Below are 15,551 nucleotides of genomic sequence, written 5' to 3'. Positions count from 1 at the left end.
CCTGTGTCTCTGAAGGGGGGCTGGGCAGCGAGAGAGCAGAGCTGTGAGGGCAAGTCTGCACCAGCCATGGCTTTCTCCGCTCGCCACACAAATTGTAGGCTTCGACAAGTCACGGGTGCTTAGAATCTTTTTCCAACTGCAATCTCCCCCATAAGTGTTTCTGGAAGCATAAGTGTTGTCCCAGAGGCATGCTCGTCAGTGATATTGTTAAAAAGACTCACAAAACTAATATTTTGTTTCCCACTTAAGTTGTAGACTTCCAAGACTTACTAATCCAGGGCACCTGGGTGGCTCAGTTGGTTAAGCAACTGCCTTCGGCTCAGGTCATGATCCCGGAGTCCTGGGATCGAGTCCCACATTGGGCTCCCGGCTCAGCGGGAAGCCTGCTTCTCCCTCTGACCCTATCCCCTCTCATGCTGTTTCTCTCTCTCTGTCAAATAAATAAATAAACAAACAAAATCTTTAAAAAAAAAAAAAAAGACTTACTAATCCGTCCTTCCAACTGCAGTGTCTTAAAACCTCACTTTGACAATTCTATCACCGATCCAATGGGAAAAGGAGGCTGTTTTTAGAGAAGAAGGTCCCTGACCGAGGAAAACAATGCAAGGTTTCATTCATCTCAATCTGGTGAGCTGCGAAAGGTTTTGACAGCTTGACAAGGTGCACTCAGATGACTCTACTTTCTTGCAGAGGGAAGAGTACAGTGTCAGGCTTGGAAGGGTCACAAACACACGTGGGATGCGAGACGGGGATGAAGAGAAAGAGTGGCTGTGCAGTCCAGGAAGGACCCCTGGTGACGGGCACGACTGCTTGGGCTTGCAGGCAGCGCAGAGATCCAGGGTGGCCACCTGCAGGAGGCCCGCTCACAAGCCGGCAGAGTCTTCGCTCCTGCTTCCAGCGTATGTGAGAACAGTGGTCTGAGTGCTCAAGATCTGTTAATGTTCATTTTGGAGACTAACATCCGACTGGTTAGAAATTAAGCCATTTCAACCTGTGATGGTTTTTCAAGCTCATAGGAGGAAGTCAGGACTCAGCAGGGTGCAGAACAGTAGGGAGGCGTGCGCACAGTGTTCTCCTATAAAGGAAGCCACAGAGATAGGAACTCTAATCACTGCTCTCCATATTCTGCCTTACTGAGAAATTAGTTTCCATTTCTTATTTTAAGCAAGTGCTTATTAACTATAATGGACACTCGACTTTTCATTTCAAAGGGCAAAACCACAATCATCCATTTTAAATGTAGAAAAGAAAAAATAAATAATCATGGCCTGAACCAATCCAAGTAACATAAGAAATGTATCAAAAAACCTTCACTTTTACCTGAAAACATAAACTCCTAGAAGAAAACACAGGGAAAGAGCTTCTCGATATGGGTCTTGGTGATGGTTTTTTGGACAGGAAACTTAAAGCACAAGGAACAAAAGTGAAAATCCACAAGTGGGACACATCAAACCAAAAGGCTTCTGCACAGGACAGAAAGCCACCAACACGATGTAGAAGTCTAGGGACCGGGAGAAGATGCCTGCCAGTCATGCATCTGAAAGGTGTTCATGCCCAAAATATATGAAGAATGTACACAACTCAACAGCAAAATACCAAGCCAATTAAAAAAATGGGCAGAGGATCTGAATAGAAATGCTTCTATAGGAGACGTCCAGATGGGCAACAGACACATGGAAAGATGTTCAACACCACTCATCGCCAGGGAAATGCAAATCCAAACCACAGCAAGAGATCACCTCACACCTCTTAGAATGGGAATAATCAAAAAGGCAAAAAATAACAAATGTTGGCAAGGATGTGGAGAAAGGGGAACCCTCTTACAGTGTTGGTGGGAATGCAAGCTGGTGCAGGCACTCTGGAAAACAGTGTGGAGCTTCCTCAGAAAGTTAGAAATAGAACTATCCTGCGACCCAGTGATTGCACTTTTGGATATTTATTCAGAGGAAATAAAATCTGGAGCTCAAAGAGGTATGTGCACCCCCATGTTCACTGAAGCACTGTTTACAATAGCCCAGACACGGAACAGCCTGAGGGTCCATCCAGGATGGATGAACAGATAAAGATGCTGTAGTGTATATACGGAATGGTACAGCCATTAAAAAAGAAGGAAATCTTGCCATTTGCAACCACACAGGTGGACCCTGAGGGCCTATGCTAAATGAAATAAGTCAAAGACAAATACCATATGGTCTTACTTATGTGTGGCTTCTAAAAACCCCTGAATGCGTAGATACAGAGAACGGATTAGTGGTTAACAGAAGGGGTGAGGGGTGGAGGGAAGGAACTGGAGGAAAGTGGCCAAAGGTACAAACTTCCAGCTGTAGAGTTAATACCTCCTGGGACGTGATGTGCAGCATGGTGACCCTAGTCTACGATGCTGTGTGCTATATTTGAAAGTTGCTAAGAGAGAAAGTCCTAAAAGTTCTCACCACAAGGAAAAACACGGATGTTAACTTACTGTGATGAATTTGCAGTGTGCATGCATGTCAAGTCTCTATGCCACACACGTTAAACTTATACAGGGTTGAACGTCAATCATATCTCAGTAAAACTGGGAAAACATAAAACCTTCCCCTTCTTCACCTGAATGCTGATGACTGAGTGGGATGAGATTTAGTTGCACCTTGATGAGATGGGAGTTCCCTGCATCTTCCCACATTCAATTCTAAGGTACCGAAATGTTAGCCAATTAAATGTATTCCACCCCTTGGGTGCTGGTTGAAAATATCAGTTAATGAACGCTGTTACAAGGTAGAGTATTACGTCCATTTTACAGATGAAGCAAATGAGGCTCAGAGAGCTTCGGACCTGTTCCAAGGGAGGAAAACAGTCCCACAGTGTATGCTCCACTACAAGCTGCAGGTCTCTGCAAAGTCTTTGGGGACCGACCCCCGCCCCTGCAAATCCCATACTCCTTCACAGAAAGGTGTTCCCCGCTCCTTCGGGGTCCCACGGGCCTTGTCGCCTCCGCCCAGGGCCTTTGGACACCCAGGGCTGGGGTACGGATCCCAGAGATACCTGGGGTCCTGGGGTCCTCCCGGCCGCCCCGGTGGTCCTCTCGGGCCCCCAGCGCCAACATCCGCCTGGGTCTGGGTCTGGGGTCTGGACGGGAGGTGGGCCAGGGTCCAGAGTCCGGCAAAAGGTGGGCGGGGCTCTGGGATCCAAGAGGAAGGCGGACTAGGGTCCTGGGTCCGGGCGGGAGGTGGACAGGGCTCTGGGGTCTGGGGTCCGGGCGGGAGGTGGGCCGGGGTCCCGGTACAGGACGGACGTGGATAGGGCTCTGGGATCCAAGAGGGAGGCGGGCCGGGGGTCCGGGGTCTGGGTCCTAGAGCAGGATCTGGGCGGGCCGCGCCCCCGCTCCCCACCTGCGCCGCCCGCCTTTGCCCCCAGACCCCTACCCAGCGTACCTTGCTGCCGCAGCGCTGCCATGGAGATCCGGCGACCCGAGCTTTATCCCCGCGGGACCCACTTCGCGGCCGGAGCCGCACGGCGAGGCTTCCGGGTCCCGGCCCTCTAGGCCCGCCCACAACAACGGACGTGCCCAATCAGGATCCAGGGTCTTTCCCGCTGGCTGCCAATCAGCCGCCCTCCGGCTGTGGATTGGCTCGTACGGGGGCTGCGGGCGTGGCCGTGGGGGTGCTTCGAGCATGCTCAGAGGGAAGTGATTGAATCCTGGCTTAGCCGCGTTCCGTTTCAGCGCCTTAGAAGAAAGTCAGGAGATGCAGGGAACTCCAGTCTCATATGAACCCTCTTAAACTATCTCCTCCTCATTACCATTTAATCATCAACATTCAAATGAAGAAAGGGAAGGATTTATTTTTTCCCCAGTTTTACTGACATATAATTGAAATACAACACTGTAAGTTTAGGGAGGGGTCATGACTAGGGGGTCAGCGGGAGGGGGTCACGGGGAAGGGGGAGTCAAAGGGAGAGGGATGAGCGGGAGGAGATCACGGGGAAGGGGGTCAGCGGGAGGGGGTCATGGGGAGAAGAGGCACGGTGGGAGGGGAGGCTGGTAGTGTGGCTTGGTGACCACCCACGGTGTCACCCCGGGTTCCGAGGCCCCACATCAGGGGCGCTGGTGCTGCAGGGATGGGAGCAGTGCTGGGCCTGCTTAGCGCCCACCCTGCACCAGGTGTCCTAAGGTACCCCAGAACTAGGGGTGTGAAGGCCAAGGCGAAGAAGAGAGCCTGCTGACGGCCATGGGGAAGACCACTGCCCTCCCCGTCCCTCTTCCCCGCAGGTCCACGTTCCCCTGGTGGGTTTCTTCCCTGTGCGCCCCCATCCAACCCCTGCACCTGCTCTAAGACCTTGACTTATTGTTTGCTCCCTTTCTCAAATTTACTTCTTGGAAAATAGATTTTCCCAGAGCCCAGAGTCTGTCCATGTCAGGCACTGTTCCAGATGCTGCGGACACGTCGTGAAAAGTCTGATGTTGGGAGACGGGAAGGGGATGAAGGGAGACACACGGCATGTCACGTGGACACGAGTGTGGCGGTCAGGAAGGCTCCACAGGAAGGTCAAGTGGGCCAGGCTAGCCGCAGAGGAGCAAGGCTTGGTGATAACCAGGCAGAGAGCACTCAGCAGAGGGGACGCACATGTGCCCCGAGGCTCCTGGGGGACGGTGTCTGCAGCGGAACCAGGGAGGGCAGAGGGGCGGATGCCATCAGGCAGGAAACAGGCCTCCATGTTGGGGACACGGGCCCAAAGGGGATTATCACAACTCTACGTTTCCCAGCGAGCCATGGAAAATCATCAGCCTGCTGGAGCGGAGGAGTGAACTTCTCTGACCTACATCTTAAGTCCCTTGAGGAAGCAGGGAGACCAGCGTGAGTCCATCGCACCTGGAGAGACCTCGGTGGCCAGCATCAGGGTGCTGGTAGCTTCCGAGGTTGTAGGAAGCCGTCCTCGGATTTCGGACGTATTTGACGACAAAGCAAAAGAGGTTTTCATGTTGACCTGTGTGGGCTCTGAAGAAGAGCAGTGTGGCATGTGTCCACGGTGTTGTTCCGGAAACCGGAAGGATGGAGTCACACGGAGCAGATGGGAAGCCTCTGAGAGGATCATCCTTGGGGGCGGCCGGCAGCATCTGCCCCGTGAAGTTTGAGAGGCTCGCTAGACCCGTAAATGTAGGCATCCATTAAACAGTTGACTGGGACTTTAGAGTTCAGGGGACCAGTGAGTCCGGGTAACCATTCACTGGTCCAGACCCACAGAATGTCCAACACCGAGAGTGAGCCCCGACGGGATTCACGATGGACTCCGGATGATGATGGTCAGTGTGGGCTCATTGTTGTAACAGAGGTACCATCTGGTGGGGATGTGGATGATGGGGGGCTGGGGTGGGGGGAGGCAGGCAGTACACGTGAAGTCTCTGCACCTTCCCCTCAATTCTGTGAACGTGAAACTGTTGTAAGAAATAAAGTTACGTAAAACATGTTGGTGCAGGAGGAGGGGTTACTCGCTGGACTAATGTCCTCGAGGAGGCTGCATCTTGAACTTGTCCTTCCCTTCTGCCACACCCCACCAGAGTTCAAGCCCACTCGGGACTTGGCAGCTTTACAAAAAATCTTCCCAGAAACCCGATTGTCCTCCCGCCCTAAGTCCTTAATCCCTTTCAGACACAAATTTGAAAGAATTGACGACAAAGTCAGCCTCCACTTTGTCATCTGTGGCGTGTCTCCTGCATCCACCCCCGTGTGCCTGCTCCTAGGTCACAGGACCTCACGTCCCCGGGTCCAGTGCAGGCTGACCAGTGTGCACCTGCCACCCGGTGTCCTCGCAGGAGTGCCACCTGCCCAGGTGCAGAGCCAGACGTGGGATCCCTGTGCTTCCTCTCCTCCCTCTCTCTCCCCTCATAACCTGCCCAGAAAAACCACGAGGGTGTTCTCCCTGCAGTGTTTCTGGCCCCCGCTGTCTTCATCATCTCTCACTAGAATTCCTCCAGGCCTTTTTAAAAGATTTTATTTATTTATTTGACAGAGAGAGAAAGAGAGAGCACGAGCAATGGGGAGGGGCAGAGGGAGAGGGAGAAACAGGTTCTCTGCTGAGCAGGGAGCCCGATACAGGGCTCCATCCCAGGACCCCAGGATCATGACCTGAGCCAAAGGGAGACACTTAACAGACTGAGCCACCCAGACGCCCCTCCTCCAGGCATTTTAAACTGAGCTCCCCAATTCCACTCTTGCTTCCTCACTCCCACCCCCTCCAGTCTTCTCATTGCAGCCAAAATGTCTTAAAAATCTCACTGCCATTCAGAATCAGTGAAGGTAATCCATCACTTTTAAGCTAAGTACAAAATTACACGAACGTATCAATAGATGCAGAAAAGGCATTTGACAAAACCCAACACGTGTTCATGATAAAAACTCTTCAGACTAGGAACAGAGGGGGACTTCAGCTTGATAAAGAGCATCTACAAAAACCCTGTGGCTACATCATGTTAACCCTCTATTTCATGGTGTCCCTTCCCACCACACTTTCCCACATGGCCCCAGAAGTCCTGCTCAAGTAATAGGACAAGGAAATAAAATGTGTACAAATTGGGAAGGGAGAGCTGAAACTTTGTCCACGAATGCCATGATTGTCTCTGTAGAACAACATCCTCCGTCCCTGCTCAAAACCCCACATCAGGTCTTACTGAATACAAGATACTACTTGGCGTCCTTCCGATGTCATGTAAACCCCAGACTGTTCTGCAGATTCTTCCGTGCCGCTCTGTCCCTAGTCTACTTTGTTCCGCTTACTCCGATGTTCTGGGCACGCAGGGCGGGTCTTCCACCTGCCCCCTTCCTTCCACCTGCCTGCATCCTCGTGCCGGCTCTTCCTTCTTCCCACATCCCCTTCCCCACCCCGCTCCTTTCTTGTCCAAATCCCAGTGCTTCCCCAGGACTCTGGCAGAAGCTGCCCTCAGGATTCACTGTGCTTCTCTGCACAATCCCCTTGCACTCACCTGCTGCCCCCAAACCCTGCTGGCAGCCTCTCTAGAAGGTACAGGACTTGCTCAGCCAGGGGCACCTGCCGTGAGCCGGTGGGGAAACACCTGTCAGTCTGGGGGATGGAAGTCCGATGAACAGACGTCCAGCCCTCCAGACCTCAGTCAAGCAATTCTGAGGGGCAGTCCACAGGGGACCCCAGCCAGACTGAGCGCCCGTTGTCTACAGGGGTGACCAGCTTGGTGACGCATCTGATAAACTTCCCCATCCTCCCTGTCATACTCTTCCAGCTTCCTGGACTGACCTCCAGATTAAACTACCTGCACCCAACTCCATGTCTCATGTGATATTTTTACAAGTGACTCCCTCTCTGGACTGAAAGCTCCCTGGTCCAGTGGCTGTTTCGGCTGTTTCTCTGTTTTGCTCAAATATTGAGAGACAAGACAGACACTCAGCACATTTTTGTTATTTTTTTGTCGTTGCTGTAGTGTGAATGAATGAACAAATGAATCTCAAAAAGATGAACAGATGAGGATAAATATGGAGAGGAGTGAAGTAAGCTTTTAAATTAAAAAATGAATCTAGAATCTGGATTTCTGGTTGAGGTTTGGCACACACGATTCATCAGTTTTTGACCACAGAGGCAAATGGGAAGATGCTAGAAACACTGCAGAGAATGTGATTGTGGACAGGATTCTTTGATTCACCTTGTATCCACTCCCCTCAGCATGTAGAACTTTGCTGTGAAATAAAATAAAAGATAAAATGCAACTGATGAACAAGAGTGGTCAGTTCTATGAAGAAGAACTCTTAGGGAGACAGTGCTTTTGTTTAAAGATCTTGGAATTACTGAGGACGCCTGGGTGGCTCAGTCGGTTAAGCGGCTGCCTTAGGCTGAGGTCATGATCCCAGGGTCCTGGGTTCGAGTCCATAAATTGGGCTCCCTGCTCAGCGGGGAGTCTGCTTCTCCCTCTCCCTCTGCCCCTCCCCGTTTGTGCTCTCTAAAATAAATAAAACCTTAAAAAAAAAATCTTGGGATTTCTGAAAAAGACTGGCTTGTCCACCAATTATTTTTGATCACCTGATTCCTATTCTAATCCCTCTCGTTTCACCAAAAACAAACCTTCATCCTGCCGACTCACTTTTGCTAGCAGCTTCCTCGGCTTTTATCCCCCTTAGACTTGCCAACAACCCAGGTGGAGACTTGGAGGAGTCTGTTATTGCAGCCGGGTTACCGTGGGGCTCCCTACCCTGCCCTGGGCCCGTGACCACAAGGGGACAGCCTGGAATAAGAGCACCCGGCCTCTGGTTACCCGAGCAGCAGCCCAACTTTCCTTCTCAGGCAATCCGGTCTTGGAAGGGTATTGCCACGGATCTAATGACGGTCTATCGGAGTGTGGCCAGTGGGGCTGTTGTCCAGATGGCTCAGGTTGTCAGCACAACTTCTCAATTAATTCTCGCTCCTCCTCGGCCGGTGTCCTCTCTGTGCTGCTGCGAGCAAACGCACGGAGGCGGCCAGACCCCGCTGATGGTGCTCACGGCCTCTCCACGCAGGTTTCCTATTAAAAGGAAGGCTGTTCCGCGGCCGCCACAGTCCACCCCTTCTTCCCTGCGGACACCACGCAGGTGTTCTCTACGGGAGAGCGCGCTCATGGAGGGAGGAGGAGGCTCGGGTTTAGGGCAGCCCGAGCAGCGGGACGGACAGAAGCGGGGCGCCTTTGCGGTGACACCCCCTTGCCAGCTGGAGCACGCAGCTTCTCCTGTGTCGTCTCCGGCTGGGGAGCATCTGGCTATGGAGCGGACCTTACCTGGTGCGCGTGTCACTCCGCAGCCGGAGCGCGCTGCTGCTGCCCAGGCGCCGAGGCACGTGTGGGATCCGCGCGCTGACTTCGCAGCGCCCTGGCACCGGCTAGCGCGGGCAGCGCTGGAACAGCGGGACTGCCAGGCGAGCTCCAAGCGCCTCGTGCTGCACGCCGTCTCAGGCGCCCGGCTGCGCCCCGCGCAACAGGTGGCGTCCGGGGCGTGGCTTGCGCGCCGGCGGGCGGGGCGGGGCGGGGCGGGGCGGCCGGGGGCGCGGCGCGCAGGCCTGGGCTCCCCCGGGTGCAGGCCTGGCCCCTCCCCAGATGCCGCCGCGCGCCGGCCGCCCCCCAGTGCGCCTGGCCTCCCCGGGCGCCCAGTGCGCAGGCGCGGGCGGTGAGCTCCGACCGTGCGCCGGGCTCGAGCGCGGTCGGAGCGCGCGGCGGCGGCAGCGGCCCCGCGGACTGACGGACGGGCGGACGGACCCGCCACGCGCCATGTCGCCCTGCACCTACTGAACTCCGAGCGCCCGAGGATGTCTGCGCTGAGGAAGGTGCGAACGCCGGGTCGCGGTGCCGGGGCGCGGGGTTAGGCTCCGCGTGGGGCGCGGGCAGGGACCCTGGGCAGCCTGGACACGGGGTCCCGGGCTGCGCGGGCGGCCTCGTCCTTCGCTCGGGCTGGGCGCATCGCTGGTCGTGGCCGGGGGTCCCCGGACCCTGGGCTCTCGGGGTATGGGCGCGGTGCGGGAGCCGCGGAGGCGGGACAGGCTCCGCTCGGCCGGCGAGCTGGGGGAGCTGCAGGAGACTGAGGAGGGGGCGGTGTCCGGCTCCCGCGGGGCAGCCGCGAGGGGACAGGGGCGCAGGTGGGCCGTTGACCCGGATTGGGGAGGTTCAGCGGGGGTCGGGAGCGCGGGTTGCGCCTGCGAGGGGCGCGGGCCAGGGACCGCGGAGGGGCCACTTCTGCCGGGTCGCGGCGGCTGCAGCGCGGGGAGGGGGTGGCCGCCGCCCCGCTCTTCAAGTGGGAGCGCGAGGACCGGGCTTTTTTCGGGGTGGTTGCTAAGCGCGGAGCTCCCGGCGCAGGGTTTTGTAACCAAGCCTCCCCCGGCAGCGGCTGTTGCTGTTCTCGGCTCGCTCGCTAAGGATCGCAGAGAAATAATGAGGATGTAATTATTGCAGCCTGGCTGCCAGGGGTGGGGGCGGCAGGCACGGGCTCTTCGTGCACTAGCAGGTGAGGCCGGGCTGGGGAGGGTGCTCCAGCCCACCTGGCCGCCCTCCTTGCCCACGCTGCGGCCAGAGGCTTGGAGCCAGCTGGACAGGGAACCTGGGGTGGGGTGGGGGCGGACGGTTAGGGGAAAGAGTTAGGAGAGGTCGGGAGGGGGCAACAAGGCGGAGTGTCTCGGAGGTCAAGGGGGTCTGCAGGTGGAGAGGGTGCAGGTGCAAAGGGGAGAGGGTGCAGGTGGAGAAGGGAGAGGGCCCACCTGGAGGCAGGAGAGGTCTACAGATGGAGAGATCAGAGGTCTGTGAGGGGAGAGGGCACAGGTGGAGAAGGGAGAGATCTGCAGGTGGAGAGGGCGCACGTGGAGGTGGGAGGGGGCACAGGTGGAGAGAGGAGAGAGCATGCCCAGTGGCTGGAGATTTGCATGGGAAACTCGAGGCAGCCTCTCTTCCTTTGACTCTTGCACGCTTCTCAGCACTGCGATTCCAGCCGCCTGTGTTCTCTTCTGCCAAAGGAATGGCGATTCCGGCCGGGGCTTGGAATTGGGAATTCGTGACTTCTCAGCATGGGCTGTCTAGTATCGCTTAAAATGAAGCGATGGGTAGCGAGCTCTTCCTCGGTGGCGGTAATGCCGCGGGCCAGGGCTGGCGTGGCTTTGGAGCTCGGAATGTAGAGCGCACCGCCTTTGTCTGTCCCCTCGGAGGCAGGAGAGCTCAGGGGAGGACTTCAGACAAGGACTCTCCCTGGGGTCCTGGGTACTTGCTGGCTGTGTGTCCTTGGGGAGCCCTGCATGCGATAGGAACTGGCGGACCTGGCACTTATTTCAGATGGTGAATTCTGTTGGTGACTAGAAAATCCCCAGGCTCTCCGCACAGGCTGGGGGAGGCCGCGTAGCACCTCCAGGGGATGTCACCCCCGCCCCCTCCCCCACAACTTGCAAGAAGCAACATGGACATCTGAGGTTCATGTGCCTCACAACACCATTCTCATTTTCCTTCACATTCTCTGGGTAAGGGAATAGGTAGCCAAGGCAAAACATGGCGAATTGATGAAAGATTGTGATTTTTGGCAGGTCAGGTTGTTACTCCGGTGTTTAAGAGAAGTCATTAATCAGGATTCTCCAGTAGCCAGATTGTCTTGTGCAGGCACTGGGTGACTCACACACTGCGCTCCAACACTAACTGTGGAGTGTGTGGACCATTTCCTTTTAGATGATGTGACTTTTTCATTGCTTGGAAGAGAACAAATTGCAATATTTTATGCCCCACATCTGGCAACACTGTGAGCAGGCTGTGGGGAACACAGTCTGCTCAGGCTCATCTGGGCAGAGTAAGGGACCTAATGAACGAAAACGGGAGAAAGTCCTGTCCTAAAGCACACTGCCTTTTTCTAGATCACTGTAATGTCCTGTCCATGAGGAGGCCCATAAAGGTGGGATTGACTCTCACTGACAACTTTGTGAGCCCTTCTGCCCCTTCATTACCTCTCCCTTGAAATCCTCTGTTCTTGGTGAAGAAATCAGTGAGCCTTGGGTGACTTACTCTAGTGACCTGTCGCTTCTGCTGGATAATTGTAGGTTACAGGGTAAGCTTAGAGAAAAGAATACTACCTCAAGTAATCCAAAGTGATGAAGTGCTTAAAATGAGAGTTTTCTCACCACGGAGATGTTTTCTCAGATGAGTGCTCTGAGCCAACTTTTCATTCTGTTAATCCTTTATTCCCTTTCCTTCCAAGAAACTTCACATTTACAGTAGAGTTGTCCAAAGTGGTCCTGCTTGAGACAGAAATAAACATGTATTCTTTTACCACTATTTTTGTATGGCTTAGGTTACTTGTGATTTTGATGAATTAATAAGGATAGATTTTATTTTTATAGAACTCAGGTTACTTTGGATTATTTCTTCCTGGTGACATAAATATGTCCCCCTATGGCAATCTATTGCTTCTCTTTGTCTACTTCATTTTTGAAATTGAGGGAAATTGCAAATTACATATTAAAAGCAAAAATATGAATTGCAGCATTTGGCTTACATTGGATTCCAGATATCCAGAATCCAACCACTTCTGAAACTAAAGGGTTCTAATATGATCAATATTGTTAGAGCATTTCTTATGTCTGTTTTTAACAGAGTATCTTCCATCCTGTGCCTACATGATGAAATCGAAGAAATGCTGTTATTGTTTTATGACTGTATTTGAGGACAGCTTCATGATTACCCAAGGAGTTGAAGGATGCACACTTTGAGTATCGATCTTAAAGGGAACATCATTTAATATATCATTTATTGACCCTTGGAAAGGATGTGCGGGTCATTCATTGGGTACAATAAAAATAACTATGATTCATCATGTTGGACAGATGGGAGTCCTCTTCAGAGCATTGCCAGTGTGTTGGTTCTAAAAGAATTATAGGCTACCACACAGGAAGTTAGCAGGCAAAACATCTTAGGAAGTTAAAAGTCATTCTTCATCCACCACAGTTTTATGTGCAAGTTCTTTTTATCCTGTGACCGTGGTCCTAGCTGGTCATCAGCGTTTCAAATGTGTCTTGTTTCGCAGGTACTCGTGAATACAAAGAATAAGCAGGGCGTTCCGTGTTTATTCATGACAGAAACATTCCTGTGTAGGGAGCTGGGTTCGTGGGCTTTGGGTCGACAGGGTGGGCTTGGAGGGTGTATAGATTGCGGTTCACATCCTGCACTTGCTTGGGGAAGAGCACCTGCCTTTCCAGCCCCTCCCCCTCCCTCCCGGGGACAGACTCCGTGGTTGTCAGCATCCGGTTCCTTGGCAAAGGTAACTGGACACCATGTGCAATCCCGTTCTTCGTTGTTTCTGCCCTTACCCTGTGCTCTGGCTTCATCTGCTTCTGAAAAAGCTGCCGGCAGTGAGCCAATGATGGGCCCCGTCTTGTCCTGACTCTGTGCCCAGGAAGGGTGCCTGCCCAGTCCTCTGGCTGTTCCGACAGCTTCCCCAAGCACTTCGGAGAATGTGCCTCCCCGAGTGGTTGCCGGTGGTTTTCCTTGCTGGGTGCTGGTCAAGCTGGTTTTGAGCTCTCTGTGTTTCTGGGTAGATCTTCAAGGAGATGAACTCTCTAGACCAGCTTGTTAGGCTTCTGTTGAACGTCCCATGCAGTGTGAATTCACCCTTCCAGATGACTGCTGATGTCCTTTGGGGGTCACCTGTGCCCACTTTTAGCACTCCGCTGTGGTGGTCTGCCCTCTGTCTAGAGACGGGCTCCTAGTGGGCAAAAGGAAGTCACAGCCCCATCCCTGTCCCAGGAGGAAGAGCATCCTTGTGGACCTGGACATTTCCTTTCAGTCCAGAACTGCATATGCATTTTGAGGAACGAAAGCTTTAGGAAATCAAGCTGAAAACATGCAGGGCCTAGAGTCCTTGCAATGCACTGAGGAGGGCATGGCCTCTCTGAAAAGGAAGCCACCTCGCAGGGGATGCCCATCTGTGGAGGACGGCAGGGCTCTGGCTGTGCTTTGGGACCACTGGGTCCTGAGACCTTGTTGTGCCTGCCGCATCATTACTGCTTGACTTTCAGTTATGTAAACCAAGAAATCTCCCCCAGTGTGAATTCGGTTTTCTGTCCCTGGGACCCAGGTGGAATGTGAGGGGTTTTAGTTTCTCCCAGAATATCCACATTAAAGCTCTCATCATGGTTCAAGATCCATCTTGAGGTGATATTTTTGTTTGATATAACTTTTTGTGTGTATCCACAGGAAAAAAGTCATGCCAAAGAGGAATAAGCATTTTCAGTCAGCCTATCCATAAAATTGCAGCAAATATTTAAAAAAGTAACTTTTAAATGTAATTGGTCATTGTCTTTACAATGATGTATACCATACTCTGCACAAAAGTAAAAATATTGAAATGATTCCCTTAGGGCCCATAGAGTATACATTATAAACCGGGCAAAATAAAATTATCGTCTTGTGCTAAATGAAAATGTGTCCTACTGATTTTGCACAGCACCGAGCAGCGGGTCCATGTTGGCAGCGTAGGTGGTGATGAGAGAGCGGGCTCTGGGGTCAGACCTGCTGGGCAGCCCAGGTCCTTGGACAGTTCATTTGACCTTCACATACCTCAGTCCCTTGTCAATAAGAGAGGGGCGGGTACCCATTAGCCTTATAGGGTCGTCACAAGGTTTAAGGGAACTGATGGCTGGGGCGCCTGGGTGGCTCAGTTAATCGTCTGACTTCGGCTCAGGTCATGATCTCAGGGTCCTGGAATCCAGCCCCACGTCGAGCTCCCTGCTCTGCAGGGAGCCTGCTTCTCCCTCTCCTCCCTGCTTGTGCTCTCTCTCGCTATCTTTCAAATAAATAAATGAAATCTTAAAAAAATAAAAGAATTAATGGCTATAAAGCACTTAGAACGGTGTATGCAGTAAATGCTCAGCAAGTGTTGATTGTTTTGGATCAGAGAGTAAAACTGGGGCTTGGTTTGAGCCATCCTATGTTGTGTGTCGTGAAGCGATGTTCTGAATTCCCATAAAACTTATGTATTTGTTACTCCTAGTCTTACTCATTTATCTGTTTTGCCTCCTTTTCCCAAAATTTTGACCCAACTTAACCACAAAGACTAAGGCCAAAAATGCTAATCAAACAGCAATAGATAATCAGAGCAAACAAGTATGACAACCAGGAGGGTTAACATAATTCTTTGGGCATCAAATTTGATTGAGTTTCCTCTTCACCAAGTCCACAAAACCCCAAAAATCTAGGCCCTGACTTGATCACCTTATTGGAGTGGACTTTGCATGCTTGTTTTTCGGTGATGAACCTGTCTTAGCCAAAGACGAGTGGCTGTGTGGTCTGAATGTGACCCCAGGTGAATGGAGTCGTCAGGGCTACGGTCTCCAACCCCAAGGCCACGTCCGGTCTCCGTCTCCCACCCACACTTTGGGGAGCAGTACTCAGCCTCCGAGTAAGAGCTTAGAAGCCATAACTTCCCTAACCCCATAAGGTCAGCTAGGTAACTCCCTGTGTACCTGCTCATCGAGTGAACCTCACATTGCACTGCGGTTAACCCTTTACTTCTCTTCCCCTTTCAGAATGACAGCTTTTGAGGGAGGGTGCTCGGATCCCTGTCTGTCTCGCTATCTGTTGCAGCGTGTGACGGAGAGCAGTGAGCAGACACTCAGCCTGGCAGATCTGACCTTATGTCTGTTACTCTTCCTCCATCCCCATGGCTCCTTCCGTGGTGTTCTAGGCTCTGCTCTCGGATCCCGTCCCTGGTTTGTTCCCTGTTTCCTGACTTGGCCATGAGCAGAATGACACCATGCTTCTGCCCACACTTAACCACAGTTTCTCATCTGTGCTTTCTTCAGTTTATCCTTTCAGACCTCGTTTAACTGTGACGTCCCCACTGACAGGTTCCCCAGTCCTTCAGTGTAGAAGCAAGTCATCCCTGTGGTTCTTTGTGCCTTTCTTAAGGAATGTTCCATGGAGGATCAATATTTGTGCTCCTGATGCCTCCATGCACCAGCCGCCCGGCTCTGTCCGTGGTGTTGAGGAGGAACAGTGAAGGGAGCAGGTCTGGCAGTCCCCCCACCCCCCGTTCTGTCTGAGTGTTTTAAGTCGTATTACTCATTAG

At 52.8% G+C, this 15,551-nt stretch overlaps 2 protein-coding genes across 5 annotated transcripts in view; one reads left to right on the top strand and one right to left on the bottom strand.

The window, feature by feature from the left end:
- The window catches only part of ERICH1 (glutamate rich 1), a 57,573-nt gene extending 54,048 nt beyond the window's left edge, over positions 1-3,525 (bottom strand). Inside the window, exon 1 of the mRNA XM_078069908.1 lies at positions 3,411-3,525. Within this exon, the coding sequence (XP_077926034.1) occupies positions 3,411-3,432 (22 nt within the window). The 5' untranslated portion in view covers positions 3,433-3,525. The remainder of the gene's footprint in view (positions 1-3,410) is intronic.
- Positions 3,526-9,119: 5,594 nt separating this feature from the next.
- The window catches only part of DLGAP2 (DLG associated protein 2), an 844,777-nt gene continuing 838,345 nt past the window's right edge, over positions 9,120-15,551 (top strand). For all 4 annotated transcript variants that reach the window (XM_078069920.1, XM_078069913.1, XM_078069921.1 and 1 more), the window contains exon 1: positions 9,120-9,288. In XM_078069920.1, the coding sequence (XP_077926046.1) occupies positions 9,271-9,288 (18 nt within the window). In that variant the 5' untranslated portion in view covers positions 9,120-9,270. The remainder of the gene's footprint in view (positions 9,289-15,551) is intronic.

The sequence above is a fragment of the Halichoerus grypus genome, chromosome 3 (assembly GCF_964656455.1).
Source record: "Halichoerus grypus chromosome 3, mHalGry1.hap1.1, whole genome shotgun sequence".
NCBI classification, from domain to species: domain Eukaryota; kingdom Metazoa; phylum Chordata; class Mammalia; order Carnivora; family Phocidae; genus Halichoerus; species Halichoerus grypus.
The sequence above is the reverse complement of the archived record's forward strand: the minus strand, read 5'-3'. Positions and strand labels throughout refer to the sequence as shown.